General features: G+C 33.4%; 1 protein-coding gene across 12 annotated transcripts in view; it reads right to left on the bottom strand.

Moving 5' to 3' along the window:
• Window positions 1–3,198: 3,198 nt before the first annotated feature.
• Window positions 3,199–26,369, bottom strand: part of EPHA5 (EPH receptor A5) — a 330,237-nt gene continuing 307,066 nt past the window's right edge. For 11 of the 12 annotated variants that reach the window (XM_023638037.2, XM_023638036.2, XM_070262404.1 and 8 more), the window contains 3 exons: window positions 18,513–18,706; window positions 15,627–15,782; window positions 6,888–7,867 (listed from right to left, as the gene is read on the bottom strand). In XM_023638037.2, coding sequence (XP_023493805.1) covers window positions 7,762–7,867; window positions 15,627–15,782; window positions 18,513–18,706 — 456 coding nt within the window. In that variant the 3' untranslated portion in view covers window positions 6,888–7,761. Of the gene's footprint in view, window positions 7,868–15,626; window positions 15,783–18,512; window positions 18,707–26,369 lie in introns of all 12 variants that reach the window. The other variant, XM_070262401.1, reaches the window with a different exon arrangement.

Here is a 26,369-nt window from a genome sequence, read left to right as displayed (position 1 = left end):
GAAAGGGGGGATATTTAAGGTAATATAATATCAAAAGGACTTTCTTAATGCTTTTAAGATAATAGTCAAGATGAGAATAGAGGAAGGGAGGAAAGAAGGTCAACAAAATATGAGATCAGGCCCGAGGGCCCAGAGGGGACACTTGAGTATTTGGTCTCTTTTAAATAATGACAGAAAAAATAACACCGATCAATTGTTCTGCTTTGTCTGTATAAACTCTATCTCACAGTAAATAATAGTTGATGAAGAGAAATTAGTCTTTATAAAACTAATGTAACAATTAAATAAGGAAAGAATGATGAAAATCACTATTTTGAAATTATTAATGAATAATGATTTGGCAATGACCATTGATTACTGTTAACATTACAGAAAGATAGCCTGACTTTAAGTGTATAGTGATGTAAGTACAAAAACTACTTATCATATATTCTTAAAAAAAAATCAAACTTGAGTCTGATTCATCTGAATCTGTGAGTCCAACTGCCAATTTACAGGAAATAAAGGGATCATTCGGATATTGATTCAAGGGAACTCTAAAAAAATGTAGGATAAAAGAAGGGAATACTGATTAAATATTTAAAAATATTTTAAAAGATTGTGAATTTTTAGGTAGTGTAATAGTATTATGATTATAGTTTAAAAATAATCCCTTTATTTTGGAGATCCAGACTGAAATATTCATTTATGAAATGATAAAATATCTAGGCTTTTTTTTAATCTGAGAGAAGAAAGAGTTGGTGGAGTTATGAACAAAACAAGATTGGCACTGAGTTGATAATTGTTGCATCTGGCTTACCTGTACAGGGAAATTTTGATAAAATCAAAATTTTATCAAATTTTATACCTTTGAAATATTTGATAACATTAAGTTAGAGCAAATATAGAATGAGAGGAAAGATTGCAGAGAAATGAATTAGAGGAAGAGATAAGAAAGTTAAGGTAACTCTTTTATATGTTTTGACAGTGAAGAAATAGTAAAGTAGGGTATCCAAAGATGAGACTAACATTTACCGAAGAATTATGTGGTGGGCACTCTTTTCACTCTTTATGTATATATTTTTAGCATCTCATAGTAGCCATATTATTTTCTCATCTAATAGATGAAGGACCTCAAGGCAGGGAAGTTAAATGGCTTGTCTGAGTTCACACAACTAGTAAGTGACAATGCAGGATTTGCTGTGCTGGCTCCAGACAACCACAATGCTGTGAACTCCTCCATGGAGATGTAGGGAATGAGGTGAAAGGAGTCACAGAGATGGATGGCTGAGGATATTCGAGACCAGGAATAAGTGATGGAACAGACTCCAAAGCAAGTAGGAGAGCGTCATCTGGAACTCAGACAGAGAAGGGTTAACTTTAAAAGAGGCAAGGGATATGTTAATGAGCACTGTGATCTAAGGAAAGGTACTTAGCCTTGCATAGTCTCCATTTCTACCCTTGTTCAAAGGAAAAACAGAATAAATGTCTCACTTAAAGGATTGTTATGAGAATTGAACGAAAATTTTTACTTTCTTGAAACAGGATCACCAAGAAATTTCAAATCGAAATGAATAACCCCAACATATTAATATTTTTCATATCAACGTTTAAAAAGATTAGAAGGATGATCTAAGAACTGATAACTTTCTGTGAAAAGAACATTTATCTGTAGTTCAACATTTCTGCCAGTTTCATTCCAATTTATTATTTTTTAGTCTGCTAAATTCAAGTAAAATTACATTTAATATTTTATATAAAATTTTACTTGATTTGAATGGCTACTGTAGATTTTAAGAACTATCAACTTATTTTATTTTTGGTAACAATTTACCAGTGAATCACCTGTGGCCTTCAAAGTTCCATAAGTGAAGTTCAGATATAGCTGAAAATAAGTAATAAATATTTATTGCAATTTCCTGTGCTTGTTGTTGAGAAAAATGACATAAACTAGAAAGATATATTGAATTAAATTGTGTCACTACTCAGTGGAAAGATCACAAATAGGACAAACTATTTTTGACTCTCAAAGTTTGGCTTATTCTAAAAACCAAATATGTTAGAAATGTAATCAGTCAGATCCTGGTTCCTACCCAAGGTTTACACTTTGCTTTGTGAGAATGTGCAATCACTTTTTCTTGTTAACCTTCAGTTCCTGCATCAATTACGTGAGAAGGTTGGCCTAAATGAATCCATTGTCTAGATAGCATGGGCAAAATTGTGGAATCAGTAGTGGAAAGTTCATGGATTAGGTCTCAAATAACTGTGGGTTTCATCCTGCTTTTGAAGAGTAGCCAGGCCCTGGGCAATTTCTTAAGCGCTTTGAGTCATGGTTTCCTCATCAGTGAAGTAAAGACAATAAAATGTATCTCAAAGGTAAGAGTGAAAAATTCCAAGACAGAATAGTGCATTTTTATTAAATGTTAACTTTTTCACCACCACTCCATCTTTCCTCCTTGGTCAAGAGTGCCTATAGGATTGGGGGAAAATACCTTTTATCGTAGAATCTTTACCTCTGTAGCAAAGCAAGGACAAGAATAGTCTACCCCATGACAAAGAAATCAGAGTGTTTACATGAGAATATCTACTAGAATATTAAATGGCATTCCTTGTAATAGTGATTTTATGCATAGACAAAGGAGTTATAGATTATTTCCCTAGGCATGGTGATGTTACTTTTCAAAATGTAAATGTAAAAATACAAATATGAATCATTTCCTTGAATACAGCAGATTGTTTGTTATGCTTTTTACAAAAGGAGACCAATATGATATAATATATGCAGAAAAATTGGGAGCATTTATAATTAATGACACCCCTTGTTGTAAGAATGCAACTCTTCCACCTTAAGCCATAAGCAGATCCTTGGCAATGAGAAGATGACCAGCTAGTGCTGGTCAGCAGAAAGTCTCTTTTGCAGATGGTGCACACAGTTTTCTGGTTTTTCAGGTAATGTTGTATCACACTGCCACAAATTAACTTCTAATTAGGTTTCACATAATTATGCTCATGTCCTATATTCTCAGTGTCCAACTCTAGTTTCAAAAAATATTCTAATGCAAAGATTCATGAACAGGTCTTGGAGGCAAATGGATGCTGATTGAATTTTAAATATTTAGCATAAGAAATTTAAACATTTTTATTAGAACTAACCAAAATAATTATACAAAGGTTGTAAGTTTAAAGTCTTTTGGGGGAGGGTCAAGCATGACAATATGATTTAACTGTATTCAAAGGGTTTTTTTATTTTCTGAAAAAATATAAAATTTCATATCTTACACTACAAAAACATGTACACAAAGCAAATGCACATAGAGCTTCAAATGGGGAAAAACAATACAGAAATGCTAATTTCTCATGGAAGTAACTCTGAGGCAGGGGCTTGAGATATTCTGGTGCCCAGCATAGAATAAGATGCGCTATACCGCTGCTTCTTATCTGCCTGAAACTAAGAGACTTTCATAAACATATTAACAAAAGACCGAGTCTAAGTTTTATTCCCAGACTATTATAAATGAAATTTACACACTTTTAAATAATTAATTGTGAAACTATAGCAGTCTGAAGATTCACAAATATGTTGACCACTAAAACTTCTACCGTTAATATAGCCCAGCCTGAATAAACATGACATATTTTGCCACCTTCAATTCTTTTCATTTACATTTAAAAGAAACAAATGACTTTTGATTCTGATTATTATAAATAGACGTTTTTGTTTTAAAGAATTGGTGTCTTCTCCTAAGTCATAATTACGTGGTCATTCTGAATAAGAACATTCAATCTTTTATGTGTAAAAAGATTTTTTCATAAATCAACAAGAAATGAAAAGAAAGTTCTTATCTATTTCTCCTTTGATACATTACTATATAATTAACAACATAATAGAGAAAAATACTCAATGTAACCAGCTGTGCTACAGAGTTGAAAAATGATGACTTATTCTAGTTATTAATCTCAAATAAAACTAGCATTCTGATTGTTTATTCTTTATCATCATCATCATCTTATTGTACCTACTTTTTATTTACTTTGATCTTAAACATCTGGCAGGACATAAGCAAAGACAGTTTACTATCATACTCAGCTTCCTTTTTCCTTATTTTAGAAAAAACAAAATGAGAAAAGGATCTTATTCTACTATGCAACATCATACATCTAGTAAATTTCTAACATCTGACTCAGATAGCATTTGCCATCCAATGTACAGTTACAGCCAAAAATGTCTTCCACAGGTAAATATCTCTGCTTGTGCTTCTGAGAACCCATTTTAAATGGGAGAAAGAATGGTGATAAAACAATCTTTGACTTTCACATAGAGATTAAATAGCAGACATGCAAATACATGTGTTCAATTGATATTAATTTTTCATTTGAAACTTGAGACATGAAACTATCTCTTCACCATTTCCAAATGGTTAAAACTCTTTCACAAACTGAGTTAAGGATATTCTGTATTGTTTTGGCAACTCTGACACTAATGCTGGCCACAGTTAAGTTTAGATAGAATATCAGAATATAATTTTTACAGTAATTCTGTCACTTTAGAACACTGACTTGGTGATTAAGATACAAGAAAGAAAAGACCATGCACATTAAATTTTTGTTTTTAAATGGGAAAATCAGAATCTTTACATTTTTACATACAATTCATACATTTCAAAGGCCAAGAAGAACAACTGGTAATATGTCATTTTTACATGGGAGCAAATGGCAAGATTAGGAAATGAATTATGATTGATAAAAGTAGTAATTGAGTGACTTTAACAGGTATCAGTAAGTTGAAGATGACTCCCTTCTTGTACCTATTTTTCAAAGTTCAACATGGAGAAAGACTCATGCCCTAACAGTATTGTTACTGATAGTTACAGTAACATTATATATTATTTGACAAATCTATCTTATGTGCTAAAATTATTGAGTGTATGTTTTATTTTTGGTTGTCTGGTGGGTGACAAAATGAACCAAAAGGATAAGAAATCACACAATCAAGATTTGTCAAACCTTGCTCTGGGTTACCACCTCACTGCATTTCACAAGAGCTGCCTCTTCTCTTTGTCCCACTTCTCACATTTATAGATGTGATTGGCACTTCCCAATTGGTGACATATCCAGTGGTGAACAAATATTTTAGAAAGGAATTATTCCTTTCTAAGGGGGAGGGAGGAAGTACATCTTATTTGAAAGTCTCTTTATTTCTTCTAAAATCATATTGACTTTCCTTAGAAATTCTCAGCCAAAGTGAGATATGGATGAAATTCCTATCTGTTTTACTTTCATCTCAATTTGCTTTCCAAAATGACCACCAAGATTGCAAAGGGAGCAAATAAATCTGATCCAAATTAATTTATAATGTTCTTTTGTGAAAAAGAGGAAGTCTACATTGTAAGTTCAAATTCTAATCACTTAGATATACTCTATCCTGACCTCTCAAACATCTTTAAACATATAAAGTTAGAAGACAATTCAAAAAGTATCTTTGTCACGCGTAAGTAATTGTGGTTAGTCCATCAGCTCCAAAATTTATGGTAGTTTCGCTTTTAAATCAATAAGTGTATTCTTACTTGGAAGTTTTTCAATTGTTACTTTATCACTTAGATTCAATTATTTTTACAAAATTGAGTAAAGTGCAGTACAATCTCCAACTATTTTGTACAAAAGGAATTAGTTAATTTTATGTTTCTTAAAATGAACAAATGCATCTTTAATAATGGAGATACCTGCTTACTTGTGATTTTTATCAAGACGGTGTAAAATCCACATCCCTCTACTTTCTCTGGGAATTTCACTAAACTAATACAGTATACTTGAAGCATAGTTTGTGCGGACGCATGGTATAATATAGACCTAAAAAGGAATTATAGCACTAACTGGACAGAACTCAAAATACCATTTGAAAATTGTTTAGAACTTTTTTCTTTTTTTTTCTTTTTGCTATATTCTTTAGTAAAGAGTTACTTTACTGCTTAAGTAAAAGGTGGGAAGGGTAGAAAGAAGTTATTTCCCAAAAGTTGATTCCTTTACGTGCTAACATTCAACTAAAATGGGTGCTTGAGAAAGAGAGAGACTCATTAACATAATGCAGGTATATTTCCTATGGAATTCATTAATCCAGGCTACTCTTATATACTATTGCCATTGATAAATCATGAATAGGCTATATTTTGTTTAAATGCGGTGCTCCTTGAATAATCACATGTCATCCCATAATTTCTATAAAGTGTAATCCTACAAAAACTGTGGTTGTTTCCCCAAGGAGCTCAGTTTTGTTCCAGTTATAATAAAAGTAGAATTTGTTCCACAAATGTCAGTCTTCACCAAGTGTGGTATACAGAACATATCTTATTTCCTTTATAAGGCCAATTAAATAATACTTTGGATGGATTCATCACAATAAATTCAATTCGATGTAACTGAATACAAGATGAAATTACCAAATGAATAAATAGCCACTAACAAATGAAACATAAGTCTTGAAGTAGGGAAGATTCCAAAGGAAAAAAACATATATATGTTTATCATCATTCCATTGCTGCCTTAGTATCAAAATTTCTAGAGCTGGGCCACAAGGGAGATGGTTACAAAGGATTAACACTTAGGGGTAATGCTTAGCGCTATGTACCTGGATTTAACAACATTAACAGAAGCCTGCACAGTTAAATCCTTCTACATCCTGCGGAAAATGTGCCCTTCGGTGTCAACTTTGCTTGACAAGATATTTTCTGGGACTCAGAAAGGTGAAATTTCTTACAGGGGTGCAAGATTAATGGCTAGAAGAACTCCATTGTCACAGATATCACAAAGTGTTTTTAAAAAGCCAAAGGGGATTTAATCTTATAGACATTTCCTGTTAGTGAATGAAGAGATTTAGTAGCTTTTGGACACATGAGAGGAAAAAAGACACAAGCTTGTGTTCAATTTTGTTTTACTGCTTCCCTATTTTTCTTATCGATATTCTACTCTGGAACACTTGTTCCTGTATGTTACTAAAATTAAAATGCCATTAAAAATGCAAGCAGAATGGTAATGCACACATGTGAAAGCATACACACACAAAATTCCAACTTAAATTGATTCCTGGGTATATGGCAAATTATACAGTATATACACATTTATTACCTAATAGTTTCTAGAAGAGCAACTAAAAGTAAATTTTATAACACAGAAAAATAAATATACACCCTGTATTGTACTTGTCCTCACTCAAGCAACATGTTTATACACTAGTTTCTATAACTTAACGCTGTGTAACAGCATTTTAAAATTACAAAAGAAGATATCTATTAAGAAATTATCTAACCATATTGCTCTTCAATACACTTATGTAGACAATTACGACTTGAAGTAAACTTCAGTAAATTGCAGCTTTTGTTAGCCCACAAATGGCTATACGACTTTTCCTTTCAAGTAGATTCTGGGAAGTTTTGAGAGGGGCTGCCTTAATTCAGTCTATAAAGGTGCTGTATAGAGTTATATATTTCTTGTACAAAATTTTCTAGAAGCAGTGGGGAGGATTTTGCTGTTGTAACATAAGATAACATTTAACCTCATGTTCTTATTCCATGCAGGTTATATTTGCTTCATGAAAAATGAAGACACCAAGAGGAAGATAAGGAGATTTTAGGAAAACACTGGTTACAAATTCTGTGGCTGAAACAAATGCTCCCTAAGGTTTAGAAATCACTGAACATTCCCTTTTTCCCCTTTTTTGTTAAAATAAATCTCAGAGCTTGTTTACAAAGTGCAGAATCATTCACTTGAGGAAGTGACATTAAAATGAAGTTACAACGGCACCATCCCATTTACCAGCTGCACCTTCATTTCTTGAAGGCTGTTCATGATCTTCTTCTGGTGACCGACAAGAGTCACTCCAAGCCGCCTCAAATCCCTGCGTGAAGAAAGCACACATTGGATGCATGTATTGATTCAATTTGTAGCACACCTCAATAGTCACGCTGGCAAAGAGGCAAACAGTTTGCAGAAACTAATTAGATTACAGTCCCAATTTAGACACACAGGGTCCAATTTACAAAGGCAGGCTCCAAAATTGTACCTTGAAAATCTGCTTGCAGTTAAAGAAGTAATTATAACAAGGAGTGAATTAATATATATTTGCTGTCTTTTTCGGACATCGTTAGTTTGGTGGCACAGACTGGTGAAAAAAACAAATTTGCACAAGCTTACCAATAAATATTTAAATTGAAGGGTACAATTTCATTGAACAGTTTTGAAAATGTGGACCTACAACATGAACAAGCATTTCTTTTTTGCTAAAAGAGGGGAGTATAAAATACACTTTTAAAATTTCACAGCTAAGCAGATGAAGACAAAACCTCTTCAAACGACTCAGTCAGTACAATTGTTTTATATAACAGATATCTTCAGGGGATAATCATTACTATGTCACTCTTAGAACACTTCCAAATATTTTACTTTTTACCTTGAACCCAAAGTACCACAGCTTTGTTCCTTTACCAAATAACATCCAGCCTCTTATTGGCATTTAGAGCATTTTGAAGATTACACGCTATCAGAAAGATTTTTCAATCAAGATACTTTCACCCCGTTTCTTTTTAACGAGCTTATTATTTGAAAGAAAATTACAAATGCTTAGATTTCTAAACTAACAGCATATTAAGCATATTATGGAGTTCAAGGCCAGTGACCATGGTGTTTAAATGTTATTTCATAGGATATTCAGGAATTCTATTCTTCTAAAGCATGTATTTGGCAAATATAATGATTCAGGTATGTTTGGCAAATAATATTAATTATAAGAAAAAATGAGCATTAATAATTCGAGATTTTTAAAAGACAAAACTGTTTGCCATGTTACATTTCTTTAGATGACTACCTTGTTGAACACACTATTAAAAGTAGAATATTTTTGCATTCAGTAGATATATTAATTTTAGATTATCTTAGGATTTTATAGACTTGGATACAATGATATTAGAATCATTACACGAAAAATTGAATAGTTTTGGAAACTCAAGGAAATCTCTTAATTATCAGAGGATAGAAATTAAGTAAATGGGTATTTAGGCCTATATGTATTAGTATTAGAAATAATTGTTTATTTAAATAATATCTTAAGTTCCTTTTTCCCTTTATGTTTTCTTGACTTCTTATGAGAGTTTTAGCAAATGGCAAGTAGCTAAAAAAGAAGCAACAGATACTTATGGTGGAAACACATTTGTACCTTGGAATGTAAATATTAAACATTAAACTGAGGAATTATTATAGCTATAAGACATCAGAGTACGATTTAATGACAGGAATGGTAGGCATGGAAGGCAGTCATCAACGAAACTTAAAAAACAGTAAAAATTCACTTTGAAACAAAATCACTATTGTTGGTTATGAAATAGACTATAAAACAGCTAGTTACAGACAAATGCAAGTATAACACAGGATGGAGTTTAATCTCATTTCTCCTCATAAATCAGTTTCTCTGCCTTGCCCCTGTTCGCATTACGGGCCGGATAACTGTGTTGTGGGGCTCTCCTGTGCACCGTAGGATAACTAGCATCATCCTGGCCTCTACCCTCCAAATACCAGAAGTGCTTCACCACCTCTGGCTGTTCTTTGTGACAAGACAAAATGTCTCCAGACATTGCTAAACGTCCCCTGAGTGGCAAAATCTCCCCTGGGTGAGAACCCTTGAACTAAATATGGAAACAACAGGTGGCAATTAAGATGTCCTTTTCCTCTGTGCTAGGGAAATATCTAACCTGATGATACAGATTTTTGTTCATCTCCTTTTATGGATGAGGACATAAAGTCCTAGAGAACTTACATCACTTGGCTAGATAACACAGCCAATAGGTAGCAGAGCTAGGACTAAAACCAGGAACCTGACATCAAAGTCCATACTCTTGAGATATGATTTTGAGTAAAGGACTTCAAATTACACACAATTATTTATTCATTTGCAAAACGAGAACTCTGTAGATATAACATCAAATATCCAAAATTCTAAAAGAAAGAAGATATTTAATGAAGGGAACTGAACACACAGTTCTTTGACTGAGGCTATGGTAACCCAATCTATACTTCATGGTAATTTCAGTTATGGGCTTATTAATATTCTCATGTTTCCATGTGTAACTTATGAACCATGAGGGACTGTGTAGATGTGGGTATTCACGGGTGCTCACTAGCATACTTTGGACCTAAGTCAGGACAAAAGGGACTAAAATTTCTTAATGTGAAAACGTCCAATCTCTACTAGAGAATTTAAATAATTAGTAATTGAAATGAAATTTTAAAACATATGTTTTATCATATGCTTTATAAACCCAGAGGAGATTCTCACAAATGCAGGTTTTAAAGCATTGATGTAATATATTTGTACTTAAACTGCACAATTCTTAGGGCTAATCCAATTATTAGGAATGAGGTTCTGAAAATAACCATTACAGTTTATTCTAAAAGACCTAACAGAAAATTTGTTTCCCCACTCAAACAGCATACACTTTGCATATACAATGTCAAAACCTTAATTTGAATTTTGTGTGTGTCTATGTGTACATATGTGTGTATGTGTCTTTGTGTAGTCTATATAAAGGGCTGGACCCTTGGTTGTTGTGTCTAACCGATGTCAAATCCCTGGTTTGACATTTTCATTTCCATTGTATTAACGTACTGTTATGTTATATGTAAATGTAACTTCATTCTCTGAAAACGACCACAAGAAAGATTCTAGTTCAGTGCCTTAGGAATTTAAATTTTTCCTGACGTCTATATCATGCTAAAGAATGAGCATTTTGAGGAATTGCATTGGATTAATAAGTACATTTACAGAGTTTGTGTTGATGGGCAAATAAAATAAAAACCTTTCTTCAGAACATTTCATTTGTCTAGATTTTAAGTTTATTTAAATTTTCCCAGTGAACTATGCATAAAATTTTATTTCAAGGTCAACGGACAATTTGATTATTCCTAAGATGCATATGGAAGGAAGGTCAGACCAGGGAAATTCTCGCTCTCCTCTCCCTCTCTCTCTACCTTCTCACATCCCTCCTCTCTCTCTCTTTCCATGGGAGAAATGGAGTTATAAAAACACAGCATTGCATTTTATATACTGCCATAAATTAGGTGTGTCTTTAATGGAACGCTGTTGTTTTTTAAAATCTTACCTGTCATTTCAAAAGCTGTCAAATTAATGTGCAGAGGTATAGAAAATAGCATGATTATAATGCATGAAATGTACATATACCTTTAGACAATGTGATTTTCAGTGAAATTTTAAAGTGGGGGGGAAATAAGATCATTTATGCAAGTTACAATTGTTCTTAGCAGCAAAGTAGTTTCTTAGAAAATCCCATTTAATATTTTTCTAATGATATTAAAAATGAGAATTAAAATAGTATTAGCAAAACGTTTCTAGTAAAGGTTAAAAAACTTTATTCCAATACTGTTAAATTCATTAAAGTATTTTCTTTTAAGTAGTTTTGTCTCACTTTTTTGTGATTTCTAACAATTCTCATTTTACTCCTTAAAGTACATGGCAAATGGTCAATTTAGCAAGAATAATGTGAGAAAAATTTGATAAAAATTAAATAACATTTTAAATTTAATGATGAAGTTGCTGCTCTATTTACAATGGTATTTGGAAATGATGCAAGATATGCTCTTTTACTTATTTCATTTTTCTACGTAGGAAATTTTATAGCTAGGCAAAGTTTTAAGTGTGTCTCCTTTATAAATATTATACTAATTTTATCATGACCACGTGTAATCTTAAGTAATACCCAAAGCCAACTCTAATGATGACAAATTATATTTCAGCATAGGCTTATGAATTTAAACATGATGAGAACAGTATTCTTACATAAAAAATAGTTTGGATTTTGTCAACAAAGCATGATTAGTTTTAGAAAAGCTGCAAATATAATGAACTGCCATTGTTGTGATTACATTCCAGCATTTTTTCAAATGTTATTCCATAATATTAAACAATGGAAAACACTAATATTATGATACTAAAATGGCAGAATGGAAAATAGAGAATAACAAGAGGTGTCTAGTTGATATCGGAGCAACTCTTGATTATTCAGGATCTAATTCATTCATTTGTGGATGAGTCATTCCCTTACTCATTCTTCTCCCTTCTGCTTTACACACCTTTTACCCATCTCACTGGTACTTAACCCCACCAACAGTGGCTGGACAGGAGAAGGGAGAAGAGACACAAACGAATATTCATTAAAGTTCAGTGTTTATTCTTCTTGTCATAGTTTGATCATGCAGCTGTATGCTAGAATTTTTTGGTTCATTTAGAAGAAGCCTGATAATCATTTATATATCTACTGTACAAGATAAATATATTTATGTTTGACAAGATGGGATTAACCATGGACTGGTCATGATTTTCAACAGATGAGACATTGTGAGGGTTAGACTAGAAGTTTTAGCTTAATTACATAGAACACAGGGGATAGTAAGTACTCCTGTGTGTACTTTAACTGTATAATAAATTATGCATTATGACTTTATTAATAACTTAAGAAATCTATTTGAATTAGTTTGTGCAAATTTTGGCTCTAGATTTGGGAAACTTTCATTTTAGTAGCTTAAAACCCCCACTTTAATAAAAGATACTAACTGGAACCTCTTCAGCTCATTTTCTGAATAATCAAAAGTTGACAGCACTGGTCTGACAAGAAGTTTAAAAAGTAGCTGTAATACGGTCCTTAATTCAAATCTTTTGATTCAATTTGCAACTCTCCTCAAGCTTACAGTTCCCCCTGTGGACAACAACTCACTACACTTACACACCATGGTAGAGACTGCACCATTACTGCCGCGACAATTGTCCTAACATGAATACTGGGCACGGAATAGCAAGGTTTAGGCACAGAGAACAGCAGACAGAAACGTCTAAGGTTGAAAGCCACGTTCATTGCACACATTTTGACTCTAAGATCTCTAAGTTTTTCATTTCCTTTCCACAGTAAGCCATTCACGCATGTACTGGCAAAAAAAAAAAAAATCATAAACAAATGAAATTAAATTTTTATGAAGGAAATTTTTTACCGAAATACGTGGTTTTGAAAGATTGTAATTTTTTATTCTTTCTTTTTCTAAACCCATCATGAGAACAAACTTGGTGGCGTAAGTGATAACACATTTTTCTAGTTTAAGTATACGGCAGTTTTATCTTTTGCTTTATATTAGTTGATTTTAATTTTTTAAGTATTTATTACAAGTATGAATGTATTCTTCCAGTTCTCAGTTTCTATTATGCCCTAGCAATAACACTGGTGATAATATTTTATTATATATTTTAAAGGCTCCATAAAATTAATATTTAGATATAAGACTATGTGTAAAAAATCATTATCTAAGTGTTTAAGAGCTTGTTTTTGCCTTTATTGATATCCCAGTTCCTTTGCCATAAGTCCTTAATAATGACTGACTTTTTTCAGTGAAGGGCAAGTAAAATGCACGAATAATCTTTTTCTTATATTCTTAAGCAAACAAGTAACTGATTACTCAGTTTTTTGTGTTATTTAACATAATATTTTGATAAATATGTTCTTACCAAATAGGGAAAATGTGGTCAAAAACACAATAAACAAGAGGACATATTTTTAAAGGTACTGGACTCTCCCAGAAATCAGCTTTGCTGGAGTTAAGGTTTACTGACCAGGTACCCAGGAGGGGACGTGTTATTATAGGCTCAGGAATCTGAAGCAATTGACACATGGAAACCAACGTTGTCTGAACAGGAAGATGTTTTAAGTCTTCTAATTTCACTTTACGCTTCTTACCAGAGTTAATAAATTAAAAGACAAAATATCTGAAAGGAGGCAATCTAGGAAAAGGAAACAAGCTACCAGAGTAACAGAGGTAGAGAGAAGAAATTGCACCAAGTAGAGAGAAACTCACCAGACAAAAATTACTGGAGAATAGAAATGAAGTGGAGAACCATCATAACAAGATAAAAGAAGCTATTATGACTTGAAAGAAAAACATACAATGTGAAGAGAGTTTGAGGATAGAGGGGCCAATAGGAAAGTAAAGAGAAAAGGATTAAAGGAAATAAAAAACAGTGAAACCATAATGCTAAAATATTCAACATACTTATAGTATTCTGGGGCCCCAAAGAGAAAAAGTAAAATAGAGGCAGTCAACGAAAAAAACATATTTGTGATTATAACTATTCTGTGAAAGGAAAAGGAAAAAAGTAGTGGATATAAATACATATATGTGTATGTTCTATTTTAATAAAAAAAGAGACATCGTTTAATGCAAATAATTTTATTATATATTTACAAATAATCTGACATTGGGTAGAAGAAATACCTACAGTATCATTTTAATATAAAATGACAAATGACTTTAATAAATTAAAATGACCATTTTTTACTGAAAAATTAAATAGCAATCATGTAAAAATAGTTTAAAATTATCAGTAAAATTTTCTGTTTACTATTTTAAATATAGCACAAATGAGTTCTTTGAGTGTCCAAAGAAATAATGGGCAAAGCATATGTGTCATTAACTAGATATGACTTGGTGGTGATGGTGAGAATGAGATTCAGTAAATCAAGAGAGCAAGCTGAGTGGTGATTTTAGGTACTTTAGTTATAGATATAAAGAAAGAGAAGTACTGAGAATGTGACATTAACTGGTGATAAATGATGGTACCCTGTAACCTTTTGTGTGGATAGGCAGTGAATTCAATGAATCAGAAAATGCCAGAATAGAAATGGTGAGACAGAACTGCTCAATGCTCATATCACGTGAAGTAATGGAATAAGGACTGTGGTTTAGTGCTTTAGAATGTTCTACCATGTTCTAATACTTACAACAATATTTTAACCTTTGAATTTGTAGGTAATTCAAAGTAAGTTAACATTATATTCACAGGTTAAAACATTATCCATGTTAATGTCATCTAGATGGAACCACCATAACGACAGTTAATTTTCACAAATAAATATTAGGCTAAAATAATTACACATACAGAGTATATAATAAAATACAAACAACTTACAACCTTAAAGAATTTAATATTTAACTCTAGTGTTTTTTATTTAATAAGATTTGATAAATTTTAGCTTAAACGTGCAAACAGAAAAGGGCACAATTGGTTCCACTGAGATTGTACCAAATAACAAATCAGAGGCAGGATCTACCATATCATTGGATTGCAAGAATATAAGGTGCACCACTTAGAGATTAAATGAGATTCCTGCCTGGGGAGCTTTGTTTAAGCTGTTGTTACCTGGGTATTCATCAAAGCCAAAATTTAAGACTGTGTTCGTTTTTGCGTAGGACTAGCCACACCAATTGTGCTTACAGTTGTTTCGTTTTGTATTTACATTCATATAACATAGGTACCAGTATAAAAACTTTGTCAAGAAAACATCTTTTCCACAACACAAAATACCAGTATTTTGCCAAGGAGGTGTTATTCCAATTATTTAAATATTTGTTGGAAGCAAAGATACTGGCCACAAGTAGCATTAACCATGCAGTTATTAACAATACAGGCTAAAAAAGAAGAGGTTTCTTTGAAAGCTGCCACACGTGGACAAAGGTTAACTGATTTCCCTTGACCTCATCCAGATTGGTTTCTGAACAAGTTTTCTCGCCCCAGCAATTATGTAAAAATTATCAGAAAAATTACTCACTCCAAGGTCACCTGAGCCACAGCGTCCATTGAACTGTATCCATTTTCCATGAAAATCTCTGTATACCGGCCCATTTTGATTGCTTCTAGCCATTCACCTACTGATCTGTAGGCCCCAGATCCCAGTGAGCCGTGTTCTGCCATTAAATTAGATACTCTAAAACACATAAAACATAAACATTAAAAGCAACATCTTAACTCTTTTATAACGAATTACATTGTAATGTTAGCTCATCATCAATAGGTCTTCGGCTCTATAAGTATATTTATAAGGGAAAAATATACAAAAGCTAAAATGAAAGAGAATAATATTTTGAAAGACAGAACACAAAATCAGTCTATTCAGATTTTTTTTACCCATAGTTAATGAGGACTTATAAAGGCTTAATAAATAAATCTTCTTAATATAGAACATTAGCTAAAAATTCAACGTAGTGATTCAGATGCATTTACTTCCTGCTATTGTTTTGTTTGTAAAAATAATACTGATAATGTTACCAAATATAGAGACACAGGATAGTTTGTGTAATCAATTGCTTCTAGACTTTGCTCTAGGAATTTTACCCATTTTCATGTTTCAGATAGCACCTATTTTTCTCCAATTTTCGCCTCCAGCCTAAGTCTCTCATATATTCATATGCCTACTTCATGCTCCCTATTATGGTATGTGATACAACAGTGTGCTCCATCCTTGTCCTCAATCCCTTCACAATATATTGTTGCGTATACCATCCATTCTACTTCTAATATATTGCACATCTGACCACTACTCCTTATACGATTTGTCACTACCCAGGTTAAAGAAATCATCATTTCTTACCTGCAAGACTATTCTAGCATCCTAGTTATCCTCCTAATCTCTACTCTTATTCTCCACTCCAAAACCAAAGTTGATTTTAATGTTTCCTTTTGTTCAATATCTCTCCCCTGTCATTGTGTTGCTCAACACTGCATACTCAGCACCTAGCCCACAGCATGACATAGAGTAGACACATAAGCAGTTGTTAGATGAATAAATGGATATCTTGTAGTGAGTTGTAGCCATTAAGCAATGAGGTCAAAGATTGAAATATACGAGGAAACAGCTGGAAAGTAGGATGTTGAAGTTGAGATTACGGAGCAGTTGCAATTTTTGGTAATAGCAAAGTCTAGAACATGACTATGAGAAGAAGAGTCCAAAGTAGATTAGAGATCAAAATCACTGAAGGAGAAAATTTCCAGGTATAGAGAGAGATTCAAACATCATCGACATGATTGCTGAAGTCACCAAGTTTTGTGACATGGGTAGAATAGAGAGAAAGAGATAATGAATTAGGAACTAACACCTTCTAGAATCAGGATTTGTAGATGACTGAATAAAGACAGATAGAGAATGGTGTAGTCTTAAGCCAAATCTGTTTCAATGAAATCTAGCAACTTTATTCTATATATTGCACACAAGGAAATACGAAAATTCTTTTGAGATATTTAAACTGCTTTCAAGTGGTAATGATGATGATGATATAAATTAACACAATTTAGAACATAAAAACATCTGTTTATGATTTCCTTTCCTTATGTCCATTTGTGACAACTGAACATAATTCAAACAAGTGGATGAGAGAAATAATATTTTACACGATAATAAACCATTTAAAAGCAGATATTTTGGGAACAACATAAGGAATAATCACGAAGAAGATGCATCCTCCAGTTTCTACCAAAGAAAGTTAATGAGGCCTGAACACAGTTCATTCTTCATTTGTATTTAAACATGACTTTTCGCCTAGTAAACAAGTGCTATGTCAGAATCACAGAACTTATGTAACTTTGCCAATGAATTGTTTCTCATTTAGCTCATGCTAATAGTCAGTCAATTCAATTACTGCCATGACGCTTTTGCTTGTAAAAATAGACAACTGCTTTTAGTATAGAGAAAATAACAATCTGGTAAATTTTCTAGTACAGAATCAAACTGATTTATTTTTTGAGAGTATAATTCTGTAATCTTTCAGTTTAAAGAGAAAAGCATGCTTTACAAACATACAACATTATCTAAATGAATTCATGTGCATTCAGAAAAGGAAAAAAAATCATGCTCGGTGCTGGCCCTGTGGTCTAGTGGTTAAGTTCAGCACACTCTGCTCCAGTGGCCCAGGCCCAGTTCCTAGGCACAGACCTACACCACTCAGTGGTGGCCATGCTGTAGTGGCATCCAACATACAAAATAGAGGAAGGTTGGCACAGATATTAGCTCAGGGTGAATCTTCCTCAGCAAAAAAAAATAAAATAAAAATTAAAAATGCTCATTTTCTCCTACAAATTTTTTTCCACAAAATTACTCATTTATCAGTTTTAAGTTTTGTTCAAACTGCGCAGTAAATGATTAGTTAGCCAACTATCTGTGTACAATTGGACAGGAGCAAAGGGTTCCTATAGGGGTTGGCAATGTTCTTAAAATATGACAGACACTGAAATCTATTTGAAAGAAATGAAAAGCAACTATTGTTATATATCTCTAGTTTAAAATGCATCAGTGCTTAATTGGCTTTTCCCTATTGTAATCATGTTTTCCCCCATCTACACCTATGTGGGATCCAAAACACATCAAAACACAAGCATTTGAATGGGTTTTTTTTTATGCCACTTGAACTTGACTACAGTTGACATTTTTCTGAAACTGGCGTGTGACACTATTAGGTCAGGTCAAGATACTTTTAAATATAATTTAATCTTTATATCTCATTCATTGTAAGGGAGTAACATTATGCAAAAACTAATTAAAATAAATCAGTGTCATATAGATTCATACATTAACGTGTACAAAAATAATTTAACTGATTTCATATTTGTGGCATCAATCTGAATTAGTTACATTCAGGAAAATCTCTCAGGTCTGGCCTTGTACCTGCTCGATGCATTAACCAGCGTCTTCAAGCTACTTGGGTTACGTATCAGCTTGTCCAACATGTTGACGATTTCATCAAACTTGGGCCTGCTATTTCGTTCTTTCTGCCAGCAATCCAGCATTAATTGGTAGAGAGCAGCAGGACAGTCCATGGGGCTTGGCAGACGGTAGCCTTCCTCAACTGCTTTAATCACCTGTGCAAAGCAAAACAGAACCATTCCCAACACCACAAATTTAGTATAGCATAGCTTGAGAAATTTCCCACTATCCAACTTTCATCCTTTCTTATTCTTACTTTCGCAATAATGACTAGCATCACTATCTTTAAAATCCCCGATTACTCCCATTTACAGCAAAATAAAACAACATAAAGAAATAAATATACTATCACAATATAAAAAGATAAGCTTTCTTCACAGATTATAAAGAAAATAAATGGTAATCATTTTTACCTAAAATCTTGATGAAGGGTGATTTGTAAAGTTAATTGACATAAAAACAAACAGTTCATGTTTTATTTATCCTTGCATTCTGGAATCAAATAGAGATTAAGTTTTCTAGCGATTTCTCTAAAAAGGTACTTTTTTTTAATGAAACGTGCAGAACCACATTTTTTAAAGTCACAGAACTGCAATTTTACTTCAAAAGAAACTTTTGGATAGTAAATGAGGGATAAGTCAAAGGCTAAATTAGCATAACTGTCTCATGTATCATTTAATAATGTCAAGGTCTGGCTGTTTATTATCATCTACTGATTTCTGTCAGGAACTTGGAATAACTGTCTCGTATCACCAGCATTAGAAATATCATTAATGTTAAACGTAACCACACATATGAGTAGCAGCCTAATTGTGAGATTGTTCTATCAAAAACATTTGTAATGTGGCTGATGCCATCAACTCCAGAAGAAATCTATTTATGCTACTAAATATAATAATGCTTATTTTATTCAATTATTAAAAACCAAATATTTAAGTGATACCCAAAACCAATAATAAAGAATATATTTCTCAAAACCCTATCATGAATATTTCCTTAAAAATTAAACAGAACTACATTTTCTCAAAAAGACTTTAGATTTGATCTGACAAATGTAAAAAATATAATGATTACAATAGGAAATTTACAAGGATGATTTTGAATGATTAGAAAGAAACCAGTCTCTCTATGATAAAGGCAATGGCATCTGAACAAGAGCGGTGACAGATGGAAAGAAGATGAAATGGCAGATTTAAGGACTTTTATGACAAGCATAGAGTGGGGAGGAGAGAAAGTATTTGAGATAAAACAGGTTCCAGCCCACCACACTAGACGTTGCTGCTGTTAACTTTAGGCAAGCACAAACTGGGGGTAGAGAACGTTGACAGTTATAGTTGGGGCTTGTTTTATTTGAGGTGAGTGGGGAACACTCTCAGGGCAATTTGCAGGAATGTGGCTAGAGCACAGGAACTATTTGGACTTATAAATGTGGGGGTAATAAGCACCCAGTCACAGCTTGAAATCAGGTGCAGTTTATATCTCCCTGGGAAGGGCATAAAATAAAGTTTCCTGAGAAGGATCAATAGTTAAGTTCAGGCAGCAAAATAAAAAGTACTCAAGGACTCTCAAAATAAATAGATAAATAACTGAATAACTGTGAGCAAAATGCCTGCGAGTCACCTACCTTAGTTAACAAGTTAACAACTCAGAAAACAATACAAAAAATTAAAAGGCAGACCACAGTAGAAAATATTACATAAGCTATAACATATGGTTAACATATCTAATGTATTAAAAGCTTATGCATATTGAGAAATAAAATAATATGACAAGAGATAAATGAGAATTAGATATTAACCAAAAATTTATAAAAGAGAAATATAAAAATGCTAAATAAATTTGCAGAAAATATTTATTTTCACTGGTAATCAAATAAATGAACAGTGAAACAATAAAAAGTACCATTTGCACTCATATATTAATGGAAGTTCATTTATTTATTAATTTGCTTATTCTAAGATTCCTCACCACTGACAAAGACAGTGGTTATTTTTTTAACAACATAAATGAACTACAAATGAAATGTCTTAATATAGTTTATATCATGAAATATTTACCTAGGCAGTGAAAACAGTGAATCTTCTTGATTTAAAACCTGATGTATTTCATAATGTGTTTTTCCAAAGCTGCTTCTAATTGGTTCTATTATTTCTTTTATGCCTATTTTAAATATTGTCTTTCCTCCATTGTGCAGCTAGTCTTTATATGTGACTCTCAAATGAATAAACTAAACCAATTCCTTAGTTTTAAAGGAATTTAATAAATTATTTGAGCTGAGGAGTTATTTTTAGATTATATTACTTAATCAGCTTTATTTTCAGATAAATTTATATATAGAAATATTATATATATCCTGTCTCTAAATTAACTTAGAACTTGACCCAGGTAATTAGGTCATTGAATTTAATTCTAAATGCATCTTTGGAATTTATCTTTAAAATAGATTCAGAACTGCACTTTAGGTTTTATATTTAGCCATTTTGAAACTTTTTTTTTTCATTTTTGCCTGTTATTTCTTTCATAGTTTGGGTGAGAAATGAAAGGCATTCGTATTCTGGTCGTTTGTGAAATGCTGGAAATCTACTGCAGTGCAATTTAGGCTGTTCATTTACCACACAGTGCATAATGTATAACCAGATGAATCATGATCTCAATTGACTTTGCTATTACTGTTCCATTTGTTCATCTAGGTGGTTGAGATGAACAAAGGAAAGAAAAGGGGAAAAGATAAAAAGACAACCAAACTGTTTACAATCTGGCATCATTTCAGATGTCCTATATCTGAAATACTATCATAAGCTCTGCATTTTCTTAGCATTGACATCTTTTCATCTTTTCAGGTATATATACCCATTCTGGGTACAGTACGCTTTTGCTGCCCGCAGAGCCTCAGCCAGCATTACATGGTCGGAATGCTTGATCCACAAAGATGCAACCCCACCTAGCATACCACGCAACCAGGTCACTCACTTTACAGTGAAGGATGCGTGAGAGCATCACGTACTCAGTGATGTGCTGGTAAATATTTAACAACTAGCTCTTTTTGTGAGGGAAACAGATTTATAACATTTTCTCATTTATGTGATATAATAACTCCCTCCACGTCAATTGCAAGCTACCAATATAATTTCATTCAGGTAGAAATGTTCTGGAAATTCACCAGCTGGTAGCAGCTGGTTCTAGCGACTACCACACCTAGCGCATCATCCAGAAGCAACAAGCCTCGCAGATGTCAGAAGGCCTTTTAAAGGCACAGCTGAAGCACCAGCTTGGAGGCAACACTTTGAAAGGAGTTGGTGCCATTATTCAAGATGTAGTATCTGTATTAAATAAAAAATTTCTATATTGTGTTTTATTCCCAGTGACTCTTGCCAGGGGGCACAGCAAGGGTTCCACCAAACTAACAGTTATGGCTTTCACGAGGGCACTTTGGACCACTTGTGCCCAGGTTCAAGCAGAAGAGAAGGGGAGTCACCATGATGGCAAAAGTAATAAATACTGAGCAGCGGGAGGCATTTGAGGTGCTTTCACACAGTTGGGGTGAGGAGAAATACATGTGGAACCAAGATGTACACTTGGGGCTCTCTTGTTACTCCTTTATAACAACTGTGGCCTAAACATGCTTAACCCTGTGAATGAAGCATTGACTCAGACCGCAGTTAAGCCAGGATCTGCCAAGTCTATGATGAGGCAAATTCTGAATGGACAGTGGAGGAGGGAGAGGCTAAGGACCAGGTGAGGTTCCGAGATCAACAGAAGCCACAGGGGCTGCACTTCAGTCCATAACCTGCCTCTTCTGAGTTCTCCATCAGGAATAAAAGCCCACAGAACCATGGAGCAGATGTTCCCTGAACTTGTGTGGAGAAGTAGGTCTGAACTGCAAAAGGGGTAGAACGCGGGGACCATGGAAATTTCTCTCTCAGATCTTTACCTGCAGGGATGGTAACTGACCAACAACCGCTAACCCTAAACCCTCTAAAACTCATCATCACATTTACTCTAAGGCTATCCTTTGCATAGGTTCCTCCCAGTCAATTATTAAGCATAACGGTGAAATAAGATAGGTTCATTCCTATGAAAGTCCTACGATAGGCAACGTTGTCTTGAGAACTCTCCCTGGCAATCTTGCCAACCTCTCTTAGATCTGCACTTTAGTTTCAGATGCTTGCACTTAATCATCCTTCCTTCCATCTCTACTATACCTGAGATCGGACCTATATTATAATCTTACATCTCTCTTTTTTCCTTATAAGCGTTTCCTCTTAATAATACTAATGTATATCAAATTCCCTCTTGGCACAGGCTTCTAGAAGGATCTAGACTAGCCCAGGCATTATATTATAGGTACGATGATGCAAATTATATGTATATTATCTACATTAATTTTTCCATATATCTGCAAGACAGAAATTATTATACACATTTTACAGATGAAACACTTGAGATTCCAGAAGTTTAAGCAATCCCTGTTTACACAGCTAAGAAGTAGCAGTGGTAAGATTCACATTTAAGTCTCTTTGGCAAGAAAACCTATGATCTTTCTATCCTGGTGCTAAGTAACACTATTGGAATTAGAAATAATTACATCCCAAGAAAATAATTTGGAAGAGATATGGCTCTTACCACATGGAATCAGATTTCTTTCGCCAGAAGAAAAATTAATATCAAGAATTAAAATGAGCTATTTTGGAAGACAGTGAATGATTCATCATAGGAGATGTGAAAGTATAAGCTGGATAACTGAGTGGCAGAAAGTTTGTATGCAGAATTTGAGCATCAGCTGTGTGTTTTGGTGAATTAAGCTCTATGTAGGGTGTGAGTGCCTATACTGCAAGGTATTTATTTGAATTCTCACATATGAATCATTTTATTACTATGAGATATGAAGCTCCCCATAAGTGACTAGAATTTAATAATGTATCTCTGGAAACAATCTCAGATACCATAAAAATAGTTCCAGATACATTCATTTTTTCTAGGATTTCTTTCCTGTTTCCAGAGTTAATAAAGGTATATTGAGTACATCTTTACCTTAGGACATCACTATTAGATCAATAGAGTTCCAGAGATTAAAGATATCTTAGAAATCCTCTATTCAAGTCCATTCTCTTTATAATCATTGTAAATGACCAAGAGTTACAGCATCCAAGATGACTGATTTTCAGTTCAAGATTTTTGCTTTTTGGGGATTTTGTTGTTATTGTTGTTAAATAGCAAGGTACAGGATTTTGGAATTAAGAATTGATATTTCTATATGTATCACTTGTTCCAAAGGAGCAAGAATTACCATGAGGTAATCAATCTCTAACATAATTACTTGCATCCAGGGGCAGCATCATCCTTGGAACACCAATATTATCTCAGAAGACCAATATTCATTCATCCACTACACTCATTTTAGACATTACTACACTAAGGCTAAGAAGCCGAACAATTTGCTTACTGTCAAATCTTGGTGATTTGCAGTATTTGCATGAGAATTAAACTCCTCATACTTTAGGTAATTACAACATGCTGTATGTTACCATAAAATATTCTTTTCGTTTTAACACAAAATATTCCAGCATATGAGATATATATATATATATATATATATGTATATAAAATTTTGTTCCATCGAAATTGAAACGAAGAATAGAAAGAGGGAGAGAGACACGTCAACTACAAAGTGGGTTGACATCCTTTTGGAGTTAAATATTCATGCACCTTATAGGTAAGATCCAGGCCAACAGAAATAGTAATGGAAAATGGACTGCCTAAAAAAAAAAAAGAAAAGGACAAAAATAATTCTAACACGAGAAGATTGAAAAACAGATTACTTAAATGAGTTTTTAAAACTTTTTATAATCTATGTGCTTAGTATAATCTATGCATTTACACATTTCCCAATAAATACAAGAGAAAGACACTGTCACTAAATATAAAAATGCAATGAAATCTCTTCTTATTTTGCTTTCCATTTTAAGTTCTGAAAAATGTTGACATTTAAAATGTTTGCTACCAATAAAGAAGCTTCTACTTACTATAGGATATTATTTTAGTTTCCTAAACTTCAATTAGAGTTTAGGGTCTGGTATTTACCTAAAATCATCCTAGTCATTCCAGTTGATTTTTGTTATGTGTTGTTATGGTTTTTCTCTGTGATGACAGAGGCAGTCCTAAATCAAAAGAAAGCTACTGCAGCATTCAATCCCCGAGACACAGTGGAAGGTCTCCTCTGAGAGATTTAGATTATTCTGCATGTCTTTGTAAAGTAACATTTCCATTTTAGAATCAGATAGTATTTGGAATGCAGAGATTATGGGCTATATCACTCAAAACTGCCAAATCAGTACTTCTCCTTTACTCTCTGAGAATTTTTCTCCAAAGACATATTCAGTGATCATGATCTTCAAATACAGTAGATCTGTCACATTTCTTGGATACAAATTTGGATAGAAATTGAGGCATATCAAACTTAGTGCTATATCTAGAAACTAAATGCCACTAATGATCATGAACTTGCTGAGGAAATACAAATCATGTACTGGACACCCTATTAAAGGCAGATATTTTAGAAGGATCTGTAATTACATAATCATTTTCTGGTAAACTTCGTTTAGATCCTTGGAAAACCCAGCCAAAGCGAAAATATTCGTTTTTATTTTTATAACTTCCTGAAAAGATGATATCAGCACTCCTTGTAAACAGAGCACTTTTTGTAAATTTTTCTAAATAGTTTGAAATAAAGTTATCTGGAAGAGCATCAGGACTCTCAATTGGCTGAAATTAGGAAAAAATTTGTCCCAAATCCTTCACACCTCCTTGTTTCTGTGTCCTTCTCCATGTGACTTTATATTGTCCACTCACAATGAGCAGGGCAATTTAACCAATCCTCTGATTATGAGATTGGCCAATGGGATATTGCAGGGTGAAATGCAACTGGGCTCATTCTTGTCCTTCAGCCACTTGGCAAGTGAGGTCACATCGAGGCTAGCCCGCTGGTCTCTGGAAAGAAAATGAGGGCCATGTGGAGGACAGCCAAGGTGTGCTAGCACAGCTCAGTCAACCCCCAGGGACTCCAGCAAGTCCAGTCAAGATCAGCAGAAACATTTACAATCATTCACTTAGCATCATGTTCTACTTTGGTCTATAATTTTATTTGTGACAGATATGACTATATCAGGCATAATCGCCAATAATGTGGATGATAATCCTTCACATATCATGCACACGGTTCGAAAGGACTAATGATTTTGAGTGATAGAATTGGAATTCAACATATCTCAAGTGTGAGAAGGAGTTAACTAGGTAAATAAGGGACAAATGCTTTCTTTGAGGATGAGGACCAGGCTTGTTGACAAGGCAGAATAAAATGCTTTCACAAAAATTAAAGCAAAGAATGGCATTGAAATGAGCCTCAAAACAAGTTAGAAGCCAAACCATGCAGTGCTCTGTAGCTCAAGTTAGCATTTGGCATTTATCTGGAGAATAGACAGTAGCAAAGAGGTCTGGTCTTCGTCTAGACTAGATCAATCCAGAGTAATCATTATATATTGAATTGAATATTTTATATTCAATTAGAAGACTGATCTAGGATCACTCGTTGAAAATGAAAGGGAGGAATTTGACATTGATTCAATTGGAGACACTGTGGTGCTTAGGTACAAAAATTTTGGAGAACCAGCTAGCAATTTCTGTTATAACTGTTATTATTTTTGAGATCTTAAGAAAGTTATTTAATCTCTTTAAGGTTCAGTTTCTTAACTGCAAAATAGGAATAATAATAATATCTCTCTAATAGGTTGTTTAATATATAACAAGAATTAATGATACTTT

The sequence above is a fragment of the Equus caballus genome, chromosome 3 (assembly GCF_041296265.1).
Source record: "Equus caballus isolate H_3958 breed thoroughbred chromosome 3, TB-T2T, whole genome shotgun sequence".
In the NCBI taxonomy this organism is placed as follows: Eukaryota; Metazoa; Chordata; class Mammalia; order Perissodactyla; family Equidae; genus Equus; species Equus caballus.
Note: the sequence above shows the minus strand (reverse complement) of the source record. Positions and strands in the feature narration are given on the sequence as shown.